At 37.3% G+C, this 25577-nt stretch overlaps 1 protein-coding gene and 1 non-coding gene across 4 annotated transcripts in view; both read right to left on the bottom strand.

Moving 5' to 3' along the window:
• Positions 1-1523: 1523 nt before the first annotated feature.
• The window catches only part of TNKS2 (tankyrase 2), a 54794-nt gene continuing 30740 nt past the window's right edge, over positions 1524-25577 (bottom strand). Inside the window, exons 17-27 of one of the 3 annotated variants that reach the window (XM_037047334.1) lie at positions 23348-23457; positions 22484-22672; positions 20214-20466; positions 19299-19381; positions 18112-18232; positions 15835-15932; positions 14503-14577; positions 12089-12194; positions 9374-9560; positions 6753-6909; positions 1524-3940 (exon numbers count right to left, since the gene is read on the bottom strand). In XM_037047334.1, the coding sequence (XP_036903229.1) occupies positions 3878-3940; positions 6753-6909; positions 9374-9560; positions 12089-12194; positions 14503-14577; positions 15835-15932; positions 18112-18232; positions 19299-19381; positions 20214-20466; positions 22484-22672; positions 23348-23457 (1442 nt within the window). In that variant the 3' untranslated portion in view covers positions 1524-3877. The remainder of the gene's footprint in view (positions 3941-6752; positions 6910-9373; positions 9561-12088; positions 12195-14502; positions 14578-15834; positions 15933-18111; positions 18233-19298; positions 19382-20213; positions 20467-22483; positions 22673-23347; positions 23458-25577) is intronic. The other 2 variants (XM_037047336.1, XM_037047337.1) reach the window with 2 other exon arrangements.
• Positions 8812-8917, bottom strand: LOC118988040 (U6 spliceosomal RNA). The gene has a single exon (XR_005066702.1). It is a non-coding gene; the product is annotated as a U6 spliceosomal RNA (small nuclear RNA).

The following is a 25577-nucleotide window of genomic DNA, read 5'->3' as shown; positions in this document are numbered from 1 at the left end:
TGACAGTCTTATTTCTGTCTGTAACATTAAAATTTTTTTATTGTTTAATCTTATGTAGTAAATGTATTCGATTATAAATGGGGTCTCTTCATGATGTGTTACAACTGCTTTTCATGTGTAAATAGGAAGTCCATCGTTTTTTTTGACCTATAGGGACATAGTAATATTATTACAATAACCAGTTGTTGCCCGGCACTGCACTTAGTGGCACACGCAGAATCCCATTTCGTTCTCTCAACAACCCTGAGTCCTGTAAAGCTTATCGACATCATGTAATTTGTTCAAGACCCCACATTTTGTGACGGATAGGGTAAAATTCAAATCTAGATCCATTTGACCTTACAGCCTACTTAATCACTATTTATTTATTGACTCAATAAAAAATTTCTGAGAAATATTGTGTGCGGGGAGGTGTTAAGTAATGGGTTTAGCGTTAAACAAACTGATTTCTTAGACCTTTCAAGTTACCTGTGAGGGACCAATTTTTACAAAAAGGCTTGCTGCAGACCAGTATTTTTGTTGAAGAATTAAGAACACCGCAGCAGTATCTAACTGCTCTGAGTTCCCTCTCCTTTCTTCTCTCATGGGTCGGCAGTGATGTCTGCACAGCAACCCTGCCCGCAGCGCTGTATTTATGCAGGTCATGTCGGGAGCTCTGTGTATACTTGTGTGACAAAAATGACAAGTACGGGTGGAAAATGAACAGGAGTAGACACTGGCGTGTACGTGGAGAGCAAGAGCCTTCTAAGAAGGTGTAAGTATTTCAGGTCACAGTCTGCCTAAGGGGTGAGCACGAAAAGGGAGGTGGGCGGTGAAAATTCAGGAGATAGTGAAAAGGCCACATTATAGTCTAACTTTAAAAATATGACAGTTCTCCTGAAGAATGGGCACTACAACTTGCTCCTCTGTCACTCCAGTCCTCTAACAGGACAGAACAGTAGGTAAAAAGCAAGTCAGGAATACTAGTCACAAAATCTTAGGGAAATTTATTTGCATGTTTTCTTTCTCCATCTCCCTGCAAACAACTGGATCACATCACACACTAGGAATGCATGCTTCGGAGCAGGCAAACACTTTAGCATTATCCTACCTGAAGCAGGAAGATAAAGCTACCGGAAAATACTTCAAAACCATGATTTATGGGTTATATGCACCATTATTTTCTTAGTATGGAAAGCAGAGAATTGATCACACACATGGACACTTGGCATACTGAAATTTAAAATACATTTACTACACTTTAAGAGTAAAAAATACCACTAACTTTAAAATTTGATAACTTAAAACAAATTTTTATATAATATAGGAGGCAAAAATATATCCCCCTTTATAAGTTAAGAGGATAGATTTCTCAGGAATGCACTTTAAGGTTTGCCAAAAAGTTTTGTTAGATGGACTAAATGTCTAAAAGTGCCTCATAGCTACCTTCAATCTTAAAGCAAATGAGCAGATATGGCCACAACGTTCAATACTTCAACCTTGAAACTGCATTCTTTACCACCATTAGACTCAGAAATACAATGTTTTCCTGCAATTGTGGTTTATTGTAATCTTATCCATTTTCTCACAGTCCATTCAACACATTTATACTACTCCAGTAATTATCTGGAAAAACAAGTGAACAGTTTTATTAAGAATTGAATGAGGGTATGGAATGTGATACAGTACAGGAAAGACACTCAAGATGGATATAATAGTACTACTCACACAAAAAGTTAAATCTCATTTCAAAAAAATTCACAAAAGAAGAAGCAATTTCATCATTATAAAGTAAGATATTTCATGCAAAAACTCCAAAAAAACCACCCTAACCCATCCGACCCCCCTTCCACCTCCCAACAAACAAAAAGCTAACTGAAAGTATCACCATGCTAACATATTAACCACAATATAATCATTCATAGAAAAATTTCACACTAATTAAGCAACGGATTAGATGAAACAACACAGGCTGCAATATTGTAAACTCATAGACCACGATAATTTTACATGATAAGCAATTCGATTCACTCATAGGGTGAAGATTATGGACTAAATGTTGAGAGACAAGGTATGTAAATATAAACTCCATTAACTAATCTCATTATCTTCTAATTATAAAATCTGGAAGCGTCCAGAACCTGAAAAATGATATAAAATTTGGCATAGTCCATTTGAGTTCCAAGAAATGACTTTAGGATCATGTTTGCAATTATTAGAGAACTGTAAAAAATCACTTAAAGGTCAGGAATTGACCTCTTAAATAATAATCACAATTTACATCATAGAAACTCCAGATATGCATTTACTCTGATTAATTCTTACTTAAGACAAGGAACATGATTTGCTAGCACTTTATATACAAGTCGCCTTAAAGGGCCAGTTAGAGACTGAATGAAATGTAAAAACAAAGGTAAACTGGTATAGAGTGAATGGGAACGTTCTCATTCACAAAGACTGAAGTGGGTAAAAATCTTGCCTTGACTTATGAGGAAGCTAGAGTCAGCAAACAGATTGACAAGCTGTTACTCACACCTCTGTACCAAGATGCTTTAGCGTTTTTCATGGAAAAGACATTCTGCATTAGAAAACAGGAATGGCGTTTTATGGGACAGCATTCTCTCCACAATTGCCAAACAAGTCTGACCACCGTGTGGTGTGCACAGCGTATTTCCAACTGGGTGTAACGTTACGAGGCAACCCAGAGCAGAAAGCACCCTTCTCACTGCCCCTGCCCATCAGGAGCCTAGGAGAGAGCTGGGACACCTACGTTTCATGTTCCTGTGGGGCTAACCCACGGTGTGCAGACTGGCTGCAAGTATAACAAGTATAAGGCCAAGGAAAAAGAACAGGAAAAAAAATACTTAGGACAAAAACCCCATGCACTCCCACTTGCTATTCTTTTCCATTTACATCTAAGGTGATCAGAACATACTAGAAAATTATTCAAGATTACCATTCCTACCTCTGAAATTTAACTTTCTATTTATATTCCATGAAAAGAACATAATAGTTCAGTGGCAGGACTTGAACCTGTCTAAAAAATAAAAGCACTTGCTCCAATTTTCACAAAATGACACGAGCCATTTTTTCAATGTGAAACCCAGAGTTTGATGTCAGTAAAGATGCATCTATAATAATCAGGACTACTACAGTTAGAGCTCTTTGGAATGTATCTTATACATACAAAAAGCAGCACAAATTAAATCTGAAGAGAATTCACAAAACAAGCTCTTAAATGGGAAAGATTTCTAGTGAGTGATAAATGCTTCCGTCAGCAAATGTGATAAATAAACGTCTCCCAGCAGACAGTCTCTGCTGACAACTCAACTGAGCCTCTGAATTCCAACGCAGAGATCACTCAGTCACGATGATGTGGATGAAGAACAGATGAGCGGTGCTTACGAAAAAAACCTGTAAACCGCTGCAGTTCTCAAACATTTATATTACAAAGCAATGTAAATAAATATTGGGCTAGTACAAAAGCTCTTATTTACAGTTTTACAAATGAAATCATATTCAGTGTAAATGCTGTGTTTTAAAGAACACAGTACTGTATTAGTAAAATGAGTTCTGTTGAGGGGGTTACAGTTTCTGTTAGAATCAATGCATAACATATAAAAGATTCAAGTTAACTCTGTTTATAATTCAGTACAGACAAACCCAGTTTCAACCTGGAATGGCATCTGTTAAAGTGCTGAAAAACAGGAAGTATTTAGAAAACACTGTACATTATTAAAGCTTTATCAAGTCAGAATGTTAAACTTCTTTCACATTTTTTATCCTTTTGCCACAGGCTTGTGAACAAGATGATTTTTCTCAGCAAAGGAGTAAAAATTAAGAGGCCACCAGCTGTTTAGATGACTTTAGATTCAGTGGAGTTAGTTTCCTAAAATAATTATCCATCAACCATACCTTCGGGCCTCACAATCTGGTAAGTAATTAAATATTCAGGATAAGCCTAGAAGAGAAAAATTAATTCAAATATCGGTAAACAAATTTTTGAAAGGAGACTTCCCATAAGTGTTGCTATGCTTTGAAAAGAGGTTTTAACTCAGTTTGCTATGGATCAAAATAATGCAAGTGTTTTCTCAAAACATCCTGACCTTGATCCCAAACCCTGAGATTCTGAACCGGCACATCTGGAATGAGTACTAAGTGTGTATTTGTCTGTTTTTAGTAACTTCGGCGATGTGGATACACATCCCCAAATGAGAACACAATCTAGTGATGCTTTTGACTGGATCCGTGTCACTAAGAGCAAGAGGGAATCACACATCTCTTTGCTACAGACAGGCTGACTACTGAACATAGGATTCTGATTAACTGTATTTTAGAAAAGCAGGAAAAAGAAAAGATCCAGTAAATCTGGCAAAATCTAAATATGGTTTATAGGTTACTTTCCTCATTGGTAACAGGTATTTTCTTCATTGGGATAATTTTAAGAGAATCTCCTTGTTTTTAGGAAATATAGTTCGAAGTACATATTTAAGGGCAAAGAAACATGCCTATGCTCCTAAGCATAAAGGAACTGTGCTCTCAAACAGTTAGAAAAAGTATACACACACATTCAGGAGAGAGAAATAAATAAAAGAGAAAGAATACTAAAATGTTAACATTTGGAAAATCTGGGTAAAGGGCATAAGGAAATTCTCTTTATTATTTCTGCAACTTTCCTGTAAGTCTGAAATTATTTAAAACAATTAAAAAGAAATGCATTTTTTAAAATATATTTTGATTATGCCATTACAGTTGTCCCACTCACCCCTTCATTCCCCTCCACCCTGCATACCCCCTCCCCCACCATTCCCCCCTTTATGTTCATGTGTCACAAGTTCTTTAGATTCTATATTTCCCATACTATTCTTGCCCTCCCCCCTATTTTCTACCTACCATCTATGCTACTTATTCTCTGTACCTTCTCCCCCCTTCTTCTCCTCCCACTCCCCTGTTGCTAACCCTCCATGTGATCTCCATTTCTATGGCTCCACTCCTGATCTAGCTGTCCTCTTAGTTTACTTTTTGTTTTAGGTGTGTTTGTTAATAACTGTGAGTTTGCTGTCCTTTCACTGTTTATATTTTTTATCTTCTTTTTCTTAGATAAGTCCCTTTAACATTTCATATAATAAGGACTTGGTGATGATGAACTCCTTGAATTTATTTGACCTTATCTGAGAAGCACTTTATCTGCCCTTCCATTCTAAATGAAAGCTTTGCTGGATAGAGCAATCTTGGATGTAGGTCTTTGGATTTCATACTTGGAATACTTCCTTCCAGCTCCTTCTTGCCTGGAAGATCTCTTTTGAGAAATCAGCTGACGGTCTGATGGGAACTCTTTTGTAGGTGACTGTCCCCTTATCTCTTGCTGCTTCTAGGATTCTCTCCTTTATTTTAATCTTGGCTAATGTAATTATGATGTGCCTTGGTGTGTTCCTTCTTGGGTCCAACTTCTTTGGAACTCTCTGAGCTTCCTGGATTTCCTGGAGGTCTATTGCCTTTGCCAGATTGGGGAAGTTCTCCTTTATTATTTGTTCAAATAAGTGTTCCACTTGTGGCTGTTCCTCTTCCCCTTCTGATACCCCTATAATTTGGATGTTGAAACATTTAAAGATGTTCTGGAGGTTCCTAAGCCTCTCATTTTTTTGAATTCTTGTTTCTTCATTCTTTTCTGTTTGGTCATTTTTTTCCTTCCTTCTGGTCCACTTGATTGATTTGAGTCCCAGTTTCCTTTCCATCACTATTGGTTTCCTGTGCATTTCCCTTCATTTCAATTAGTTTAGCCTTCATTTATTCCTCTAAATTGTGACTAAAATCAACCAGTTCTGTGAGCATCCTGACCACCAGTGTTTTGAACTGTGCATCTGAAAGGATGGCTATTTCTTGATCATTTAAAAGTATTGGCTCTGGGGCTTTTAGCTGTTTTTCTGCTTGAGCCATAATGTTTTGGTCTGTTCACACCTATTACTTATGAGGGGCGGATCCTTAGGTGTTCATCAGGGTGGGGCGACCCTGTTGCTAGGTTGTGACCTGTATGTGGAGGTGGGGTCAGAGAGGGGCAATGGCGTTTGTTCCCGGCTCTCTCGGGTTTTGGTCCCCTCTGCTGCTTCCTGCAAGCAAACCTGGCCCTCCTGGTGCCGGCTCCTGGGTGTGTGAGCCTGTGCACCCTCCAGGACCCCATGGGTCTCTCCAACAAACTCTCTATGACCCTGGGAGCTTCTCCTGGCACCATGACCCTGAAAGTTTCTCCAATTGGTGCTTTCAGGCTTTAATTCCCGGCACTGGGGTCCTAGCCTGTGCAGTCTGTCTCACTGTTCGCTCCTTCGCCTGGTTTATCTGTGTGTTAATGTGTGACCACAGTCAGCCAGCCACCTTGCACCCGCACTGGGTCTGCCCGCCGCCACCCGATGCTTGGGATCCGCCAACTGCCGCCTGCGCTCCTGGGTCAGTCAGGCCTCTTTTGCCTGCCCGACTCCGCTCCACCAGCGGCCGCTGACTCCGCCCCTCTTACTGGTCTAGCTGATCGTTCGTAGTTGTCGGACTTCCGTACAGTTCAATTTTCTGTGTTTTGGTTGCGTTTTTGTTACTAAAACTTTGTTGTCTTTAAACTTGGTTGTGCGAGGAGGCACAGTGTTTCCACCTATGCCTCCATCTTGGTTGGAAGTCCAGAAATTCATAGGCAACATACCTTTTTAGTAATTTAAGATTACTAAGAGGTTAAAGTATGACTCTAAAGCATTTTTGAAGATGAACAACAACAACAACAACAGAATTACCTGTTCTCCTCTGTAAATAACATATTCAGCTAATGCTAGGCCATTTACACTGGGGCGTCCAGTGACTGAATGATGTCCTGGAGGAGAATGTGCCATTTTCATTGCACTGAATTGCAAGAACGATTTTCCCAAGGTTACGCGGCAAAAGAGCAGCTGCCTATAATGTGGGGGGCAGGGGAAAAAAAAGATCTCCCTAAAGACAAGGTAGCATGTGACAATTTTGTCTGTGTCTATAAGCTTTTTAAAGCATTTATACATAAATATTTATGGTTTATCATTTCACCCTTAAAAGAACTTTATCAGAATTTCTAACACTATTCTCATTAATGAAAAAGTTTGTCATTTTAATTAAGTATAAAACCTGAAAATGTAATATCCTTATAGAAATGCAGACTCAGCCATTCTGTTTGTATCCCAGCAAAAGCACAAATCACAGCCCAAGTGGGAAGGAGGGGATTTAAGGGGATTCCACAAAGTGGCTTGCAAGGAGGACATTTTTCCAACTAAGTCCAGTGGATTCCACCTACAAAATGTATTTGAAATCCACTCTCTTCTCTTACATTTTCACCTGGACTATAACAATGGCCTCTGAACTAGTTAGTCTTCCTTCTCCTACTCTAGTTCATGTCTCAGTTATTTTCCATCCAAGCAACCACTGATATAGGAAAGAAACAACAAAAAGCAAAAAGCATGAATTAGATTACATAAATTTCCTTGTACAGGCTGCTCGCTATACTTAGAATAATATCTGAATTCCTTATAATGGTTCCAAATTCTTTAATTTTATCCTGCATTCTTCATGCCCCTGACATATTTTCTTTCTTCACACAGTCAAACCTCCTCACCCCAAGGCCATCCATCACACATACTATACTGTTTCCTCTACCATGTAGAATGGCATCTATTCTACTCTCCAACTGACTGACACTCACTTTACAGGTTTCAGCTGAAATGCAACTTCCTCAGTTAGGTCTTCCTGTACCTAAAGTTTAATCAGGTTACTCTCCCATCCCCCTCAGGCATACGATTGGCCTTCCTTAGTTCCACTGAATTGGTCTTCCAACCCTCCCTTCAGTTATTTCATTATTTTATCTCTTCTCTTTAGAGAAGAGAAAAGGAGATTTTGGTGAATGAGTTGATGATTCTATTCTCCAAACAGATGCTTTCTGTACTTTTTATTCTAAATATGCCTGTTGGAAACATTCTTAGCATTTCTAAGAGATTTTCTTTCACAGTCACAATCAGTGCCATGATAATCCAGAATAAAGAAGTCTTAACTTTCCAAACAACCAAATGTTCTACTCCAAAGACAGTTTAGAAGAGGTACAAGAACACCGCTTATTACGGGTATCTAGAACTACTTAGCCTCCAGATAATATGATGAATAAAAACAGCAATGTTCAACTTATAGACTCTCAAGAAATCATAAGCCTCCTAACCAGTCCAATTTATGATCTGAAATAGAAGTAGGTGGAAGGTCATACCCAGGAGAACTGACTTCAGGCACCTGTACAAATCTAAATTTAGAGAAACAACAACAACAACAATAACAACAAACACGTTTCTCTCCAGGACTATAGTTCCTCACCTTGGGAACCTTTCAAAACCAGCTGGGGAACCTTTCAAAACCAGCTGGGTAGCCTTTCAAATCCAAATGCCTAGCTGTACCCCAGAGACCAATTAAAGGAGAATGTCTGAGGGTGGGACACAGGCAGTTTTTAGAGCTTCCTGGGTGATTCCAAATATGCTGCCAAGAGCGAGAACTACTACTCTAGGGTTTCTTCTAGATCACTGATCAGAAGCATCAGTAACACCTGAGAGCTTGGTAAAAATTCAGGTTCTAGGGCCCCACCCCAGATCTCCTAAATCAGCAACACAGAAGGTAGGGGCTCAGGACGCTGCATTTCAACCAGCCTTCCAGGTCAGTTCTGAAGCCTGCTAATGTTTGGTAAACTACTGCTCTAGATCTTTATAAGCAGTGCCCTAACTGTAGGGTTATCTCAATAATTAATCTTACTCGATTTTTTTCACACAGCAAAAGACAATTTACTTATCTATGAGGAGTTTATCAATTAGAGCCAAGTTAATGTGTCATTCTTGTGCTGGGGCCATGTTAATTTTCTCTGTGTCATTCCAATTTTAGTATGTGTTGCTGAAGTGAGCACACAAGGTAGTTAAATCACAAACTGAGGATTACGATCATATCAAAATGGAAGAGAGACTCCCTTATGCACTGCCATGAAATAATTAGGCTTTGCAAGTAATACCGATTTAGCATGTGAATACTAGAATTTTTAAAGAGTCCATGGCCCTACAATATTCAATATACAATAACTCATACATCTCTTTCATGCCCAATGAGATGTTCTACTCCATGGTTTTTAAAGCACTAAATGTACTAATGATTAAATGAGTTAAACAGATCAAGTGCTTGGAACTGTGCTTGGCCCATAAAGACTCATTAGATAAATACTAGCTATTATAACTGGTGAAATGGCCAGAAGTAACTCTTGGATTCCTAAAATTGTCCAAGATAATGCCCTGACCCCCCAAATTTTGAAATATGAAACCAGCTCTTATCTGATTCTTATAAAAATAAATGAGAACAAGTGACCTCCTACCTGTGGCAAATGTAACAAGATCTGTCTTTGTGAACCGGACACCCAGTACCTCCTCCGATTCCATATACATACTGATTGCTTTTGGAAGAGTTTTCAGCAAAATAGATCCCAGCTCCAAACATGCCACCTATGTAGGCGTGCCTTTCATCGAAGCCTTTATGGATAATTGCATTCACAAAGGGAGACCCTAAAATACAAACAGATAAATAACGACTTAAAATTACCTTAGAAGAACAACAAAAACTAAAGCCTCTTACAAGTTAAATTCTTTTTTAAAAAAATATTTATTTATTTATCTTTAGAAGGAAAGGAAGGAGAGAAGGAGAGAAATATCAATGTATGGTTGCCTCTCATGAGTCCCCTGCTGGGAACTGGCCCGCAACCCAGGCATGTGCCCTGACTGGGAATGGAACCACGATTGTGTGGTTCACAGGCCTGTGCTCAATCCACTGAGCTACGCCAGGCAGGGCACAAGTTAAATTCTTAAACATACATACACAACCACTACAATGCAGCAAAATCAGAAAACAAGTATAACAAGTTAACTGTCAGCTGGCTCACTGCTTTAGAATACCGCATTTTTTGGACCATAAGATGTGCCTAGGTTTTAGAAGAGGAAAATAGGAAAAAAATTTTGAGGCAAAAAGTGTGGTGAAATATTTAATAACATAAATAACATAATATTTCACCAATGTAAATGTAAACAGAACTCAACAGCAGCATTAACAACCATCATTCCTCCCAAATCTGGGGAGGAAGGAGAAAAAAAAAGAAGGGAGGGCAGGGAGTGCGTCTTAATAGTCTGAAAAATAAGGTGACTATTTTAGAGGAGTTGACAGTCAATGTTCTGAAAAGCTGGTGAATGTGAAGTGGTTCAGCTGCTAAAACAAAGACATATACAGATTTAATTAGAATAATAAAGATCACATGAAATATCAATGCTAGAGCTATCAAATTCCAGACCCTAAATCCATGCAAATCGGAGTGAAGAATCTTATAATTCACCTCATATACCAAGGCTGAATTAATAAGGTTATAATAACACCCATGTTTATGTACGTTTTTTAGGTATCAAAAGTGGCCAAAGTTGTCTTTTCATGTTAATTCTCTTTATACCTTGTCTCTCCTATCATTCCAATGCTTTTATCACCTGCTTTAACAGATTCCATCTGTAAATGTGGTGTGCTTTCATTCCCAGAATACTGACTTCTTTCTCCTTCTTCCTTGCATGTGTGCAAAGAAGGTGAGCTTAGCACAGGGGAGGAGGTACTCAGCACGGGAACCCGGTCAGGGAGCGGGTCAAGGTGGGAGCTGGGAAAAGCCAATACAACGTAACTAACTGACTCATCAACATCGGTGTCCCTGTTTATAAAGGGACTGGAAAATACAATGAATTCTACTTTATGGAAATACTAAAGAATAAAATTACTTATCTGAAATTAGAAAAACCAAAACTATTAAAATAGAAAAACCATTCTTTATAACCATTAAGTCAATACATAAATATTTTGCTTCATGCCAAGACAGTATCATAATTTTTAGTGTTTTGGAATGAGAAATACCATTTTGATATTACATACCATTTCAGACAGCAAAAGCCATTCTTCCAAGGATTGTGAAATTTAAATGCTGTGTTTTATAGAACTTTACAGGTCTCTAAAAATTTTCTGCAATCAAGGCCAAATGAAGGCACAGATTTGAGCTACACTGGGTAATGTGCTTCAAGACTTGACAAATACTATGCTAATATCTATATTCATACTTAGTATATAATTAACACCTGCCAACTTGCAAACCCCAGAAACATAAGAAATGTAAACAATGGTGCTCTCAATTCAATGAGAGTTCTCAGAAAACATAAAGTTCAATGACCACAGCTCTTGACAACAAAGTTAAATATAGTTTTGACAGAGTCAATGCAAGAATAGAATGCATACATTCTTCTGAGGTGATTTTCAGATCTTATTTTAACTTTAACTCAACGAGTTAAAAATAAAACAACTTCTCAGAGTGATCATAATAAGCAAAATCTATTAAAAAAAGAAAAAAGATAATATGAATAGTCAACATTCCCCTATCTACATTTTTTCCATTATGGTAATTATAAACTACCCATTGTAAAATATACAAATTCAAAAGAGGTTGAAAATACAAATATAAATGTAAAATTTACAGAAATAATGTTTATTTTCTAAAAATGACATGAGGCCTCTGACTGATGTGGCTCTCAGATGGTTGCCATTGTCCTGCAAAGCTAAAGGTGGCCAGTTCAATCCCCAGTCAGGACACATTGCCTGGGTTGCAGGTTTGGTCCTTGGTCAGGGTGCATGAGGTGACTGATTGATGTTTGTCTCTCACATCAATGTTTTGCTCCCTTTCTTTCTCCTTCCCTTCCCCTCTCTAAAAGTAAATAAATAAAATTACACTACGATTCTACAGATTATTTCACACCTAATACATTTTTTTTAATTTTTAATTTTGACTTTGAAAGGGAGAGAAACACCAATGTGAGAGAGAAACACTGACTGGCTGCCTTCTGTATGCGCCCTGACTGGGTACCAAACCTGCAACCCAGGCATGTGCTCTGACCAGGCATGTGAGCTTCTGGTTTGCAGGACGATGCCCAATCAACTGAACCACAATGGCTGGGGCCTTACCTGACAAAAACTATTCTAAGATGGAGAATGGTAGTAGGGTTGGGGGAAAAAACCTTACCGTGAAATAGCATTCTTTCATTTGCATGGTTGTGGTTTTCTTCAGAAACTTCTTTTCTCCTGTGAGTGTATCTTTCCCATAGTTTCTTGTTACAAACTTTCTGAATCTACAAAAAAGCAACCATAAAAGTCACATCTTTACCTTATAATAATTACTTATCTTCTTGTTTATCTTAACCAAAAATGGGCCACATAGCCAGGATGGGGCAATATTTTTCTCTAAAATGTAAACTGTAAGTCAACTAAAAATACTTTGTCCTGACCATAAAGATGGAAATACAGCTATATTTTGGAAACTGAAAACATCAAAGGGAAAAAAAGCTATATATGGCCATATGTAAAAGTCAATAATACCATTAGTTGATTAAAATCCTTCCATTCTCATTGATTTAAAATTACTATTAAGTACCTCCAAATGAGTTATGTTGGGTTCTGTATATAAGTATTAAAAAGAGAATATTATATTTTCTCCTGATTTTTCTGGCTCAAAGTACTATCTTTATGTGTTTAATTAAAAATACTTGAAATAGCCACACCAAAAAATATTCTTAAAATACATATACCATACCCCCTATTACTCACCCTACCTTTCTGTAGCCCTCCAGTTTTTAAAATTTTTGTCTCGAGGATGTTGCTCTCATTTGGAGAATTTATAAGGTCAAATTTCACAATTTTAGAGCTGTTTCTTAGCTGTGTGTAAAGGTGCTACAGCCCCCTGCTGGCCCTAGATCACAGCTGGGAGCTCAAAATAATTCCATATACTGACACAGACAAAATCAAGAAAAACAACTGGCACAAAGAGATCTCATTTAGGTAAAAAAGTAACAAATATAAAAGTCTTATCACTGAAAAATTTTTATTAGATATTGCATTAAAGTAGCATTATAGTAGAAGAGCACATCTTTGTCAAATTCAACTACAGGCACACCTCAGAGATATTGTGGATTTGGTTCTAGACCATAATAAAGTATTGCAACAAAGAAAGTTGTAATATTTTTGTTGGTGGAGGATCTTGCCTCCAATTTGGAAATAAATGCAAAATCTGACAAGCTCAGTAAACTGAAGCACAATAAAGCAAAGTGTGCCTGTATTTTGGAAATCAAATGCATATATTCTCTCTACTGCCTTCACTCTTAAGAAACGGTTTGCTACTATTTGCAGACAAAGTACATTTGACTGAAAATTTGCCTATATAGGCATAATTGTCTTATTAAAAATCTCAATGTCGCCCTGGCTGATGTAGCTCAGTGGATTGAGCACGGGCCTGTGAACCAGAGGATCGCGGTTCGATTCCCAGTCAGGGCACATGCCTGGGTTGTAGGCCGATTCCCGGCAGGGGCCAGTTCCCAGCAGGGGATGCACAGAAGCAACCATACATTGATGTTTCTCTTCCTCTCTCCTTCCCTTCCCCTCTAAAAATAAATAAATAAAATCTCAATGTCCATGAATGGAAATATCAAGATGTCATTCTGTCACACTATGATATAAACTAATAAAAAGGAACATGCATAAGTATGATCCTTTACCTGAATAATGTATTTGCTTTAAATCATCTAATTTCTAATGGTGTGAACACAGCAATAACAATGTATAGTTTTAGTATTCACTAACTCTAAAATATGACATTCTAATATTGTATCATAATACTACATTATTGTGAAACAATAATCCAACAGCTGAAGGATACTGCTGTTCACCTTTGAGATTAAAAGTTAGATATTAGATATTTGCCACATTTTAATTCCAGCAATCTTATTTTTATAATGATTAAGAATATATTAATGAAGTTGTTACAAAATCATGCACCTCAAGTAGATATAGTTTTGCTTGCTATATACAGGTCACAAAAAACATTGCAAAGTTGGAAAAGGCCCTGATAAGAGTAACTGAAAATCAATAAGGAGACAGGACTCTCATTAGAATGACTTAAAACATTTTCAAAAGACTGCTTTTGGAAAAGACAAAGGTACTGAGGGAATACTATTAAAATTATAGAAAAGTGATATGTATGCTGACTCACGGAAACCTAGAGTAGTCAGGACAAATTAAATAAGCATAATGTGACTATAAAGATGAAGTCCTTTTATAAGTCACAAAAAAATTCAGCTTTGTTACCAGAGTATTTTAATACTTTATATAAAGTCCTAAATCTACAGGACTTATCATTACCTCAAGACAAAGCACAATCCCTAAACTTGAATTATGTTCAACAAGCACTGACTTATTGGTTATAAAAAGAACAGGGTTTTCAGAATTTTAATCTTCCAAAGGTATATTCTTTCCTGAAATATCCCCTAATGCCGTATCAAAGACTTCTTGGACTAGGTAGATCACTACATTCTTATGACAGTTAATTATGGTTTTGGTCTTTGAAAACTATGTTCCCAGCAAACTTTATCTTTACTAACTCATTACCTTGAGAATATTGTATCTGTTGAAGATTCCACCTGCATGACCTCCATCTCTGTGCTCTCGGACTGTACTTTGCATCTGATGAAAAAAATATTTCAAATATTTAGTTTTTACGTCTTTTCTAATTTGGGGAACATGGTTCTTGACTTACATGATTCTATTTTTGAGAATACAAAATGGGTTTTAGTATTTTTGTTGTTCCTGGCTGGTGTAGCTCAGTGGATTGAGTGTGGCTACGAACCAAAGGGTCGCTGGTTCTACTCCCAGTCAGGGCACAGGCCTGGGTTGTGGGCCTGGTCCCCCAGTGGGGGCCACATGAGAGGCAACCACACATTGATGTTTCTCTCCCTCTCTTTCTCCCTCCCTTCCCTTCTCTCTAAAATTCAATAAATAAAGCCTTTAAAAAAATTCACCAATTAAAAAAATATTTTTGTTGTTTAAGGAATGAGTTCTGTAAGTTCACAAGTACTATTTTCTAGTGAGAGCTGTTCACTAGTACTATCGTTCTGAAAACAGTATTTGTAGGTGAAAACTACATAATGCAAATTGGAAGAGGAAAGAAACAACTGGATTCACAGGTGAGCTAAATATATAAAGCTAACCATGTGACACACCAAAAAGATTTTTTTCCATTCCTTTTGCCCTAATAAAGCACAATTTGTTATTTCATCGAGAGTTGGACTTTCTTAGGTTTTAGAACTAAATGTCACTCAATTTTGTGTCTCTGTGCTCAGCTCACACATATATAAGGTACATGTTCTTAAACATGTAAGGCACTATTAAAAGGTGTCAGTGGATCCCTGATGGATGTGGTTCAGTTCATTAGGAGTCATCCACAAAGCGAAGGCTGGCCAGTTCTGGGATTGCGGGTTTGGTCCCCGATCAGGGTGCATACAAGAGGCAATGGATCAATGTTTCTCTCCCTGCCCCATTCCCCTCTCTGATAAAATCTTAAAAAATAATAATAATAATAAATTTGAGTGGATCCATGAATTTTATAGAAAGAATGCTAGAAGAGAAATTTTCTGGGTAAGTGTCACCCACTGTTCTGTCTGGGTCTTGTCTGAGACACTGGACTTTGAAACTGCCTTCAGGAAGGGAGGTGACATTCACATTTTCTTTCAAATGACAGCAATCTCTGTTTTAATATTAACTGGAGTGCTGAACCAAGTTACTGAAGTTAAGGTTTACTGAGCTAAAATGCTGATTTTGACAGTTTTCCAGGTAGAAAAGTTAGAGACAATGAAAATATCCTACTATGTTTTCACGTAGATCTGGAAACCTCTAGGACATTTAACTGTGGAACCAACATTTATTTTAGGTGTGTGAACATACCTCTTCCTCCACAGACTGAAACTCTTTATCACCGGGAGACAGGTCTATAAGAACTGTCCCACTCCCGGAAGTGTTCAGAGTTAAGTACGGGTTCAGACCTATCAAAGGAAATTTGAAGGTAGAATATTCATTTGCTCCAAAAAGAAAGAATTAACATCAACCAAAAATAATCATTTGATGCTTGCTACTAATTTTTAAAAACTTTTAGATTTCACCAGTTTTTCCCACCAACGTCCTTTTTCTGTTCCAAGGTCCAAACCAGAACTGCATTACTACTAGTTTTTGACCTGTAAAGTCGTAAGGATTTTGTGGGAATGGTTCAGAAAATCTATTCTTTATTCCCTTTTCTTAATGAGCTTATCTTCATCAAATTATCTCCTTTACTAAATGTGCAGCCCCTTCAACAGTTAGTTCCTTTATCTTTTCTAAGTATGAGGAAGAATTACAATGGAAACTTGCATGCCCTCAACTAATCATCCTAGAATGAGAAGTCCATAAAGTTTACTAATTACTGAATACTTATTCTAACCCATAATAGAGTCTTTAATTCAATGCAATCAATTTGTCATACTTCCTGAACATCAATGGTCCAGACAGCCATATTTTTCTAATTTTACTCTCACAAAGCTTTTTAAGTGGAATTTTAAACAGAATCTCCCATTTCTTTGGTATATTTGTAACAAAGCTCCTTTAATCTCTACAAGAAATCCAAAGCTCTGCCATTTTCCCAGGTAGGGATCAAATCTTTTACTGCTGGGTCAGTGCATGGAGGTTTGCCTCTGGAGATTATTTTAATTCTGAGTTTTGGTCTGAATAACTGGGTTACCACCAACATGCCAAACTCTGATAAAGACTAATAGGTATGGGTGAATTACAATGTTTATTGAAAGCAGGAAGACTACATAGAGGTGACTATTTTACAGAATAAAGATTTAACAGAATAAAGACTGTGACAAATGCTTGACTAAGGCATCTTTGGACTGCCCTGAAGAAAGACACTTATCAGTGTTGAAATAGCAAGACAAGGAATCTATTGCCTTGATGAACTAAATAATAGCTAAGGCTTTTAAGTCAGGCAAGAGGTGGCATGGAGGTACATACACCTACCAACTGGAGGCAATGCCTTGTTTCCATCACTGCTTCCTGGGCCTTTCAGCAGACTCACTGTGTGCCAGATACTATCATGTGTTTACTGTACGAACACTGCCTGCTTTCCCTTCAACCCACTTCTTTCCTCAACGGCCCTGTTCCATGTACTCCACCACACTTGCTGCCCTACCAGATGGTACCACTGTAGAAGAGTCACAATGGCAGTCCACGACTGAGGGTTCTAGTTCCTCTTCATTTTTGGTGCAATTTATATTGCATACTAACATTCCATGGAGCCATGGGTTTTCTCTCCTCTTTATCTTACAAAAATTTTGTTACCTCTAGTATCAACATCCAAGCCTATTTTAAACATTTACCATAGACCCTACCAGACAAATAGAGTGTATTTACTTTAAATGATTCTATTCCAGAATCCCAGTTGAAAACATTTTTTAGTTTGAATCACCTAATTTTTAGAGGTACTCTTTTCCCTTTCTCAAGGAATACACCCTACCCTGGCAGGTATATATTTTTTGCTGAGAATTCCTTCATTTTTGCTAGGTGAGGTTTATTTTCAACCCTAGTTGTACAGCCAGGACTTTTAATTATAGGGCACTTCTGACCCCAGGGTAAATCACTTTTTCAATCTAACAACGAAGTTAAAATGTTATTTTTGGCCCTGGCTGGTGTGGCTCAATGGATTGAGTACCGGCCTGCAAATCAAAGGGTTGCCAGTTTGATGCCCAGTCAGAGCACATGCCTGGGTTGCAGACCCAGGTCCCCAGTGGGGGGCATATGAGAGTTTCTCGCCCTCTCTTTCTCCCTCCCTTACCCTTTCTCAATAAGTAAATAAATAAATAAGTTACTTTTGACCTAAATTAATCCATCATTTTTACTCAGGACCTGGTTCATAGGACATGTTAACATCTATTGAACAAATGCAACTTGTATTTTCTTAAGTATTATCAGGAGAAATAAAATGGCCCAGAAATTTTATTTAGGGTCATACAGTAAATAGCAGCGGCTCAGGAAGCTTACTAGTAGCAGAGTTAGGACTTGATCCCAGGTTTCCCAAAGCTTTTTGTATCCAATGGACTTCTACAGATTTTCAACTTACTAGTTTTTAAATTGAGGACTGCCTTTACGGAAACTGTTAAGCTGACAGCAGTAATGATTAAAGTGAAATACCTTGTTGTCCAGAGATAAGTCTCTCAACTCCTTTAATTAATTTGTGTCTATGTCCGTAAGCATTGATTCCAATTTCCTTCAGCTCCTTGTGCCCCATCTCAACTAATACATCCAAAGTGATCTTACAAAAGAAGATAAAACTGTTTAGAAGACTTACTCATTTGGTGGACATTCATATATTGGTGATCTCACAATGTATTAGATTCACACATTTACTTCAAATTTCCTCTCGAACAGTTCAGGAATGAAAGTAAATCAGTTGTTAAACTGAAACTGAAAATAAAAAGCTGCCGCTAATTAGCTAACTAGCTAATTTAATTAAAGTTATGGCAGGAACTACCAAAAATATTGTTATCATTTAGCATAAGCACCTGAGAAGAACGAAACTGAAAAAAAAAAAAGCACTGTCAAATTAATCACACTCAGGTACACTTTTCTATCTTTTCCATCATCCCTCTACATCCAACCCTTTCATAGAATGGTTCTCCCAAGTTCCAGACTATGCTAACTGGTACAAATGCATCACTGATCAAACTAATCCTTTTATCTCCAATATATTACTCTCACTTTGTGAAACTAAACATTTTTAAAAGTCCTCTTCTATTTACACCTGTTCCATGAAGCTCTCTGAACAGTCCAGCTCACAGTAATCTTTTCTTTGATTTTCTAAAATTGATGCCAAAAAAGCTTAATTCTTCATGTGTTCCTATTATAGCTCCATTAACTTGATCAGAAGTTCCTTAGGGTGCAAGTATATACCCACTTCATGTTCTGAACCAAAAAACCGTAACTGCATTCTGACAGAGTACTGTCATTGGGACTACTCTAGAAGAGCACAGATTTATGGCTGGCACACCTACACAGCAGCCGGCAAAGTGCCAGGCTTCCAGTGGGAAGTGACTGACACAATAGGACTAAACAAATGGGGCTCAAGGTTAACTTATTTTCAGGGTTGAATAGATAAACTTTTCATTCAAGGAAGTTATTTTACTATTACTACACTAAAGCCAATTTTATGTGCTAATAAACTGAACAGTCATTCCAAGATCAAGCCAAGTTAGAAGAGTAACTGTTTTCTAGTCTCTTAAAAAAAATCCTCCCTCACCCCCAAACAAGTTGAACATTTCAAACATGTCCCGTGAGGGTCCTTGAAACACCAAACCAAGCCAAACAATTCATCAACTCACCTGTTCTCTCTCAAATATATCCATTAGGTGCTCAAGCCCAAGATTCCTTACAAACTGAGTTATGCTAAAATCTACCCCTGGAACTGGAAAATAAGAAATCCAGAACAACAAAAAAAATTCATCATCAGAACAGTTGATATTAATGTTATAAAAAAGCTTTGTAGTATTACTATATACATGAAATTAAAAATGAAGCAAAATATTAATAGCTACTTTGGATGTAATACTAAATAAAATGTCAAAAGATGCAGAGAATGCTCTAAAATTCATAATTAGAAGAAACAGTTTACCAACAGGACACTCTCAGGTTAAAAAAATCTTTCCATTAAACAAACTTACTTTTAACTATCTTTAAAATACATTACTATTATATGTTGATTTTATCTCTACTAAAAAAATTTTTCCCTATATTTGAAGATGTAACCTACTTCACAAAAAATTTATGAAAGAAAGTTTTATAATGTTACATATGGTGAGACTAATTTTGACAGGTAAAAGGTAAAGAGAACAGCTTTTAGAGAATGCAGGTTATGTGTGTGTATTTTTATCTTAGATCTTCAAAAACGATCTTCAGAGTTTTGGTATTTTAACACAGGATAAAAACTATCCTGTAACTCTGTAGTAATACACTGGAAGAGGTAAATAAAGGCATAATTACTCAACCAAAAGGGCTTCTACACCTTTAAAAAAGCATATTTATATCTAAAGAATGGGTTAGCAGAATCAAGGCTCAACCTGGAAGGAGAAAGTGTCATTAGGAAATATAATAATGTAAGAAAAAGAATAAAAGGCTAAAACTTTTAGATGACAGTATGTTAATCTGATACTAAGTTAAAGTTAAAAATGACTTTTCAGCATTCTAAATGTCAAATATATGCTACAATGAGTAAGAAAGTTATTTTTATAGAATCTCACCCTCTTTTTTCTCCAAACTAGAAGCACCCTCTGTTCCACTTGAACCAACCACTGAAGACAGCTCAGAAAAACTCGCAGTCAAGTTATCAAGACTGCTGGCTGCAGAGAGACTTGCAGGGCTGGACGGACCAGAAGACAGAGCATCTGCAGTGGCTGCCGGGCTTCTCAGGCCATTGAGCACTTGAGGTTTGTAACAAGAAGGCAGAGCCGAAGGCGGCATGGCTGCTGTCAGGAGAGCACTGACATCATCTGCCTAGCGTACATGTCAAGAGAGAGAAAATCTGTAATAAGCAAGTTTTTAAATTCTACTATCCCCAATGGAATGTACTTTAAAATACAACAAAGCCCCAGCAGATCTGCACTAGAATTGCTTTTAATATAAAAATGATTATTTTAAAAAGTGAAGCAAATAAATTATATTCAGCTATATTGTTATTAAATATAAAATATAACTCTACATCTATTCTAAGACACAGAATCAAAACTATTAAATGTGGCAAAGCATGAAACACCCCCACAAATTTGATACTACAATTAAAAATATCAATGGTTTCATTTTAATTTATTGTATTTTTTTCCTTTATCATTTATCCCCCTTTGTACCTTTTGCCACCTCCATCCAGCCTGTTCCCCTGGCAATTACCACACTGTTGTTCCCGTCTGTGAGTCCTTTCTCTTTTTTCCTTTTTGCTTGACCCCTCTCTCCAACCGCGTCCCCCCACCCTGCCCACTCCAGCTGTCAGCCTCTTATCTACAGTCTGTCTCGCTCTTGCTGGTTAGTTCAGTTTGTTTTTAAAATATCAACTTAAAGAGGTAAGAGCTTTTAACATTCACAATTACTCTGAAAGAATTTAACCTACACAGAACTTTAACATAATGACTGTATGTTTCTTAGAAAATATTTAATAATATATTTATTCCTCAAAACTGAACATTTTGAGAGGAGGTAATAAAAATAAGAATTTAATGAAATGTGCTAGAATTGGAAAAAATCCCCAAATTTACTGGTACATTAATTTGTTTGATTAGTGACACAGAGCATTCTTTCCCAATGCTCAATTAGTTAACATTCAGCAAGAAGTAAATCATACTTGTTTCCATGGTTAGTCACTTATACTGACTATTCTGATTTTCATCTTCTTGTTCCCCCTATTCTAAGAACTCTCTTGAGATTCACAGTTTGTATACCACATTTTAAAATAACATGAACACCATTTATTGGGTACTTGGTACATGCCAAGGACTTTAAGTGCACTATTACTGTGTTTAATTCTATTAACCAGATATATTTTATCCCCATTTATAGATGAGGTAACTGAGGTTCAGAGATTAGGCAACTTGCAAGACTGGTAGAGCTGGAAGTCTAAGGCACTCTGGCTCTGAAGCCCGCGCATGTTCTCTGGAGCACCTTGTTTCACTGCCAATTGTATTTGGCGAACTAATGAATGCGTGAATTGAATAAAGAAAGTTCACTTTGAAGGTGGTTGGAATGGGAAAGACATTTCCCCGTAAAAATGTTGCAAATATGAGTGGGCTATAACCTTGAGAAAAATCTATTTAACCCCCAATGCAGCTGAACTAAATTAGCTTCTCAATGTAACTTGTAACAATGGACTCTATCTCAGGAGAAAGCAGTCCGTAGAAGACACATCCCTTTCTACCTCAAGAATTGCTTCTCCCTTTCCCTCCATTGCTCTGATCAATTCCCTAGTGGTGGAGGCAAGACAGGCACCTGTGTTACAGTGGCCAGAACAGAGGTAGAAGCTAGAACAGCCTCCTGAGGAGTTCCCTCAGGAGAGGAAAAATGGCTTCTGCAGAAAACTGGAGGAACAAGCTTGTTCATGAACAGTTCTAGTGGGGTAAGAAAAAGGAACTTTGGCATGAGGCGGTGTGGAAGGAAACCTAGCAGAAGCAGGCTTTGTGGCTGCACCTTGAGGATAATGTCCCCAGCTGGGGACATTCACCAAGGCCCGTGTCCGGTACTATCTTGTACCACATGCACTGTAACAGCATTTGGTGGAGGCCTGTGCTGTTTTGTTTCCTAACTAATGTAAGCAGCTATACTGTATACATCTTTTCCCCAAACTATTTAAAACACAATAACTGATAATCCTGTTTAATTAGGATATTTTAAAACAAAAAAAGTCCTACATTTAAATTGGGCTAAAAACCAGGTTTTACACATTCATCATAAAGACATTTTATATATACCAAGGGTATTTCTAAAAGTGAGAAAAGTGCTGAGATTTTTCAAAGAGCCCATCACTTACTGAAACTAAATCTAAAGGTGTTTGTCCTTCCTGATTTTTTAGAGTAGGATCAGCTCCATGGGCCAACAATAAAGCACAAAGCTGTGTTCGTCCCTTTTGGGCTGCTTCATGCAAAGGTGTGAAAGCCCATTTGTCCGTGGCATTGACACATGCATTATACTTTATTAGTAAAGCTGCTACATCTACATGCTGTAAAAGAAAATAATCTGGTTACAGTCTGAAATTTTATCACACTTTAGTTCCTAAAAAGAAAGTAGCCATATACTTATTTTTCCTTCTTTTCATACTTAGTCTGGAAATGAAAAACTGTTTCTCCCCAACATCATAATTTATGGGTAGTTAATTTAAAATTGCAGTAGACACTCAAATTACTTAAGAAACTACCTAGAAAACATGAAGAATTCTATAAAGAAAGGAACTAAACCATTATGACTTTAACAATTTCTTATTTATTCGGGTGTTATAACTGCTGAACATCAATTTATAAATCAGCAGCTTTCCTCAATTACTCAAATTATACTATTAAAGATAACCAATACTAGCTGTGACATTTAGGGAAGTAAAAAGTCAGGAACAATGCATCTGAACCTACAGATTCCTATGAATCCCAACGAGTTTCCTGGGCACCAACAAACAAACATTAACAGCTCAGTGAAAACAGTAGATGATAAGACAATAAATGACAAATGTGCTGCACACCGCACAGCAGGCTTACAACAGATTGAGAACTAAAATGTGGAAGTTATTTAAACCTCTTTAGCCCTCGTATTTACTTCTCTATAAAATGAGAAAGTCAAACCAAATTCCTGCTGAATGCAATTTAAAGTTAACATGAGATTTTTAAAGTTAACATGAAGAACTCACCCCATAAGATGCTGCGTTATGTAAAGGAATAAGCCCTCCTTTGTCTTGGGCATTCACATCAGCTCCATGTTGTAACAAATACTCTGCAACTTCTAAATTATTATAACCAGCTGATTTAGAAAAGAAGTAAAATTACTTTTAACCGTTAATATAAAAATTAATTACATATAATGATAGAAATCTGAAATTCCCCATTGGAGCCTATTAAAACTTTATCTTATGGGAAAAGATCTGCCCACTGGCCTCAAGTGGAAGCTCTCAGTTATGACACCCATTTGTTTTAGAGAATCTGATTTGCCGGTATCTTTTAAAACCTTCTTATCAAAGTCCCTGCCTTCCTGGTTGTTACATACAACTTCCAGAAAAGGGCTACAAGTAAAAGGCATTCGAACATATAAGAGCTAAGTTAGGAACACAAGTGGCTGACAGAGCAGAAGACAGCTACCTAGTACGGGTCTCAGGACCCCAATCCCCCAGGACACACGGTCATGCTTTTTGCTAGAGAACGGAGGAGTACACATACCTACAAGTCTGACAGCAGGACCTATGTATGTACTGCTATCAAGTGAAACTATTTTGTAAATATCATAACCTCTCAGCTGTCATCTTGGGAACTGTCACCTATCTTAGTATCTACTCTTATGGTGAAGTATATTTTGACACATATTCATAGATTGAAAGCAAATCTGCCGCTTAACTTTGCCAAAACCAGATATGACTTGAACCTCTAAAATAGTTCAAATATTGTATTCACATTTACTTTTTTATTGTTTTTATCCTTTTGGTGAAGGATCTAAAACAAAAAATTTTATTAAGATCAAGTAAAGAAAAAACAAAACTACAAACCTGCCAAAAGCTAAGCATTACATTGAATCCAAAAGTGCTTCCAGGTCTCAAGGTAGAACACTGCTCAGGAGGGCAGAAATACTTTGTGTATACAACATATTTATCACTTACAAAGACAACAGACTTAAACATTAATGTTAAGTGTTGTGGATAAGCTTCCATAAAAATATAAGAAGCTAATATAAATAAAAATAAACAGCACAATTCAAATCAGGTATCAGTTTGCATCTAGTCTGCATGAACTAGAAACTCCTGATTGATAGTGGAAGTAGAAAAGCTTTTTCTCAGCATATTAACATTTGTGGTTTATCACTTCCAAATTCTCTAGAAGACACATAGATGAAGGAATTCTTTTCCTTGGATAGTAGGGTCCCAACTTACATGGGGTGAGAATTCAAAAGTAAAAATTACATATAACCGAAATCATTCCTTGAACACTAGGAACACAGTTACTCATACGGAGACTGAAATGAATTGAGAAGAATAGATTTCCATCTCCCATGTCACAGAGAGGCAGAAACACCTGCACTACTTTCTCTTTTTAAACCATGTGTGTGTAGATACAGCCGCATGAGTCAAACACGCCTGTGACACAAGTCTACTACCTATGCTGTGGCTCAGTGATTTGAATGGCCCACACTCTAGCATCGTCAATGCAGGTGAAAAAGCTGTACTAAAGCCACAATGTTGTATATGTGCACTAAAAACAAAGGGGCAGAGTGCTAATTTTTGCTGAAGACTTAGAACAAATATTACATGCTCAAGTGTGCTCCAAAATTCCTATGTTGAAGCTCTAACCACCAGTACCTTAGAATGTGACTGCATTTGTAGTCAGGGCCTATAAAGAGGTAATTAAATTAAAATGAGGCCATTTTGAGTAGGTCCTAATCCAATCTGACTGGTTTCTTATAAGAAAAGATCTAGGACCTATAGAGAGAGACACAAAGGGATGTCTGCCCAATAATGAAAAGGCCACGTGAGGACACAGTGAGAAGGCGGTCATCTGCTAGCCAACGAGAAGGGTCTCAGGAGGAGCCAATCCTTAACATCTTGATCTCTGGAACTGTGGGAAAATAAATTTCTGTTGTTTAAGCCACCAGACTGTGGTATTTTGTAACTTTGGCAAGAGTTATGTAACTTGTGAAAGTCTGTTAAGATTTTTTTTCTGTTTGCACTTAACAGCCATCATTGAAAGAAAGCTTTAGCTTCCCATGAGGAAGGCTAGCTCAAGCAAACATATTTTTCAAGTTTCTGTACCCTAAACTCATGTATTAAAGATGATTCAAATGACATGGTGACCTGAAATAAAAGTTCCAAAGCACATGGTGACCGGCAGAGCCTCTTTCAATGATTCTTACTGAATGTAGCACACTAATACTAAAGT

This window comes from Sturnira hondurensis, unplaced genomic scaffold (genome assembly GCF_014824575.4).
Source record: "Sturnira hondurensis isolate 20B ecotype Veracruz unplaced genomic scaffold, ASM1482457v3 Scaffold0005563, whole genome shotgun sequence".
Classification (NCBI taxonomy): Eukaryota; Metazoa; Chordata; class Mammalia; order Chiroptera; family Phyllostomidae; genus Sturnira; species Sturnira hondurensis.
The sequence above is the reverse complement of the archived record's forward strand: the minus strand, read 5'-3'. Positions and strand labels throughout refer to the sequence as shown.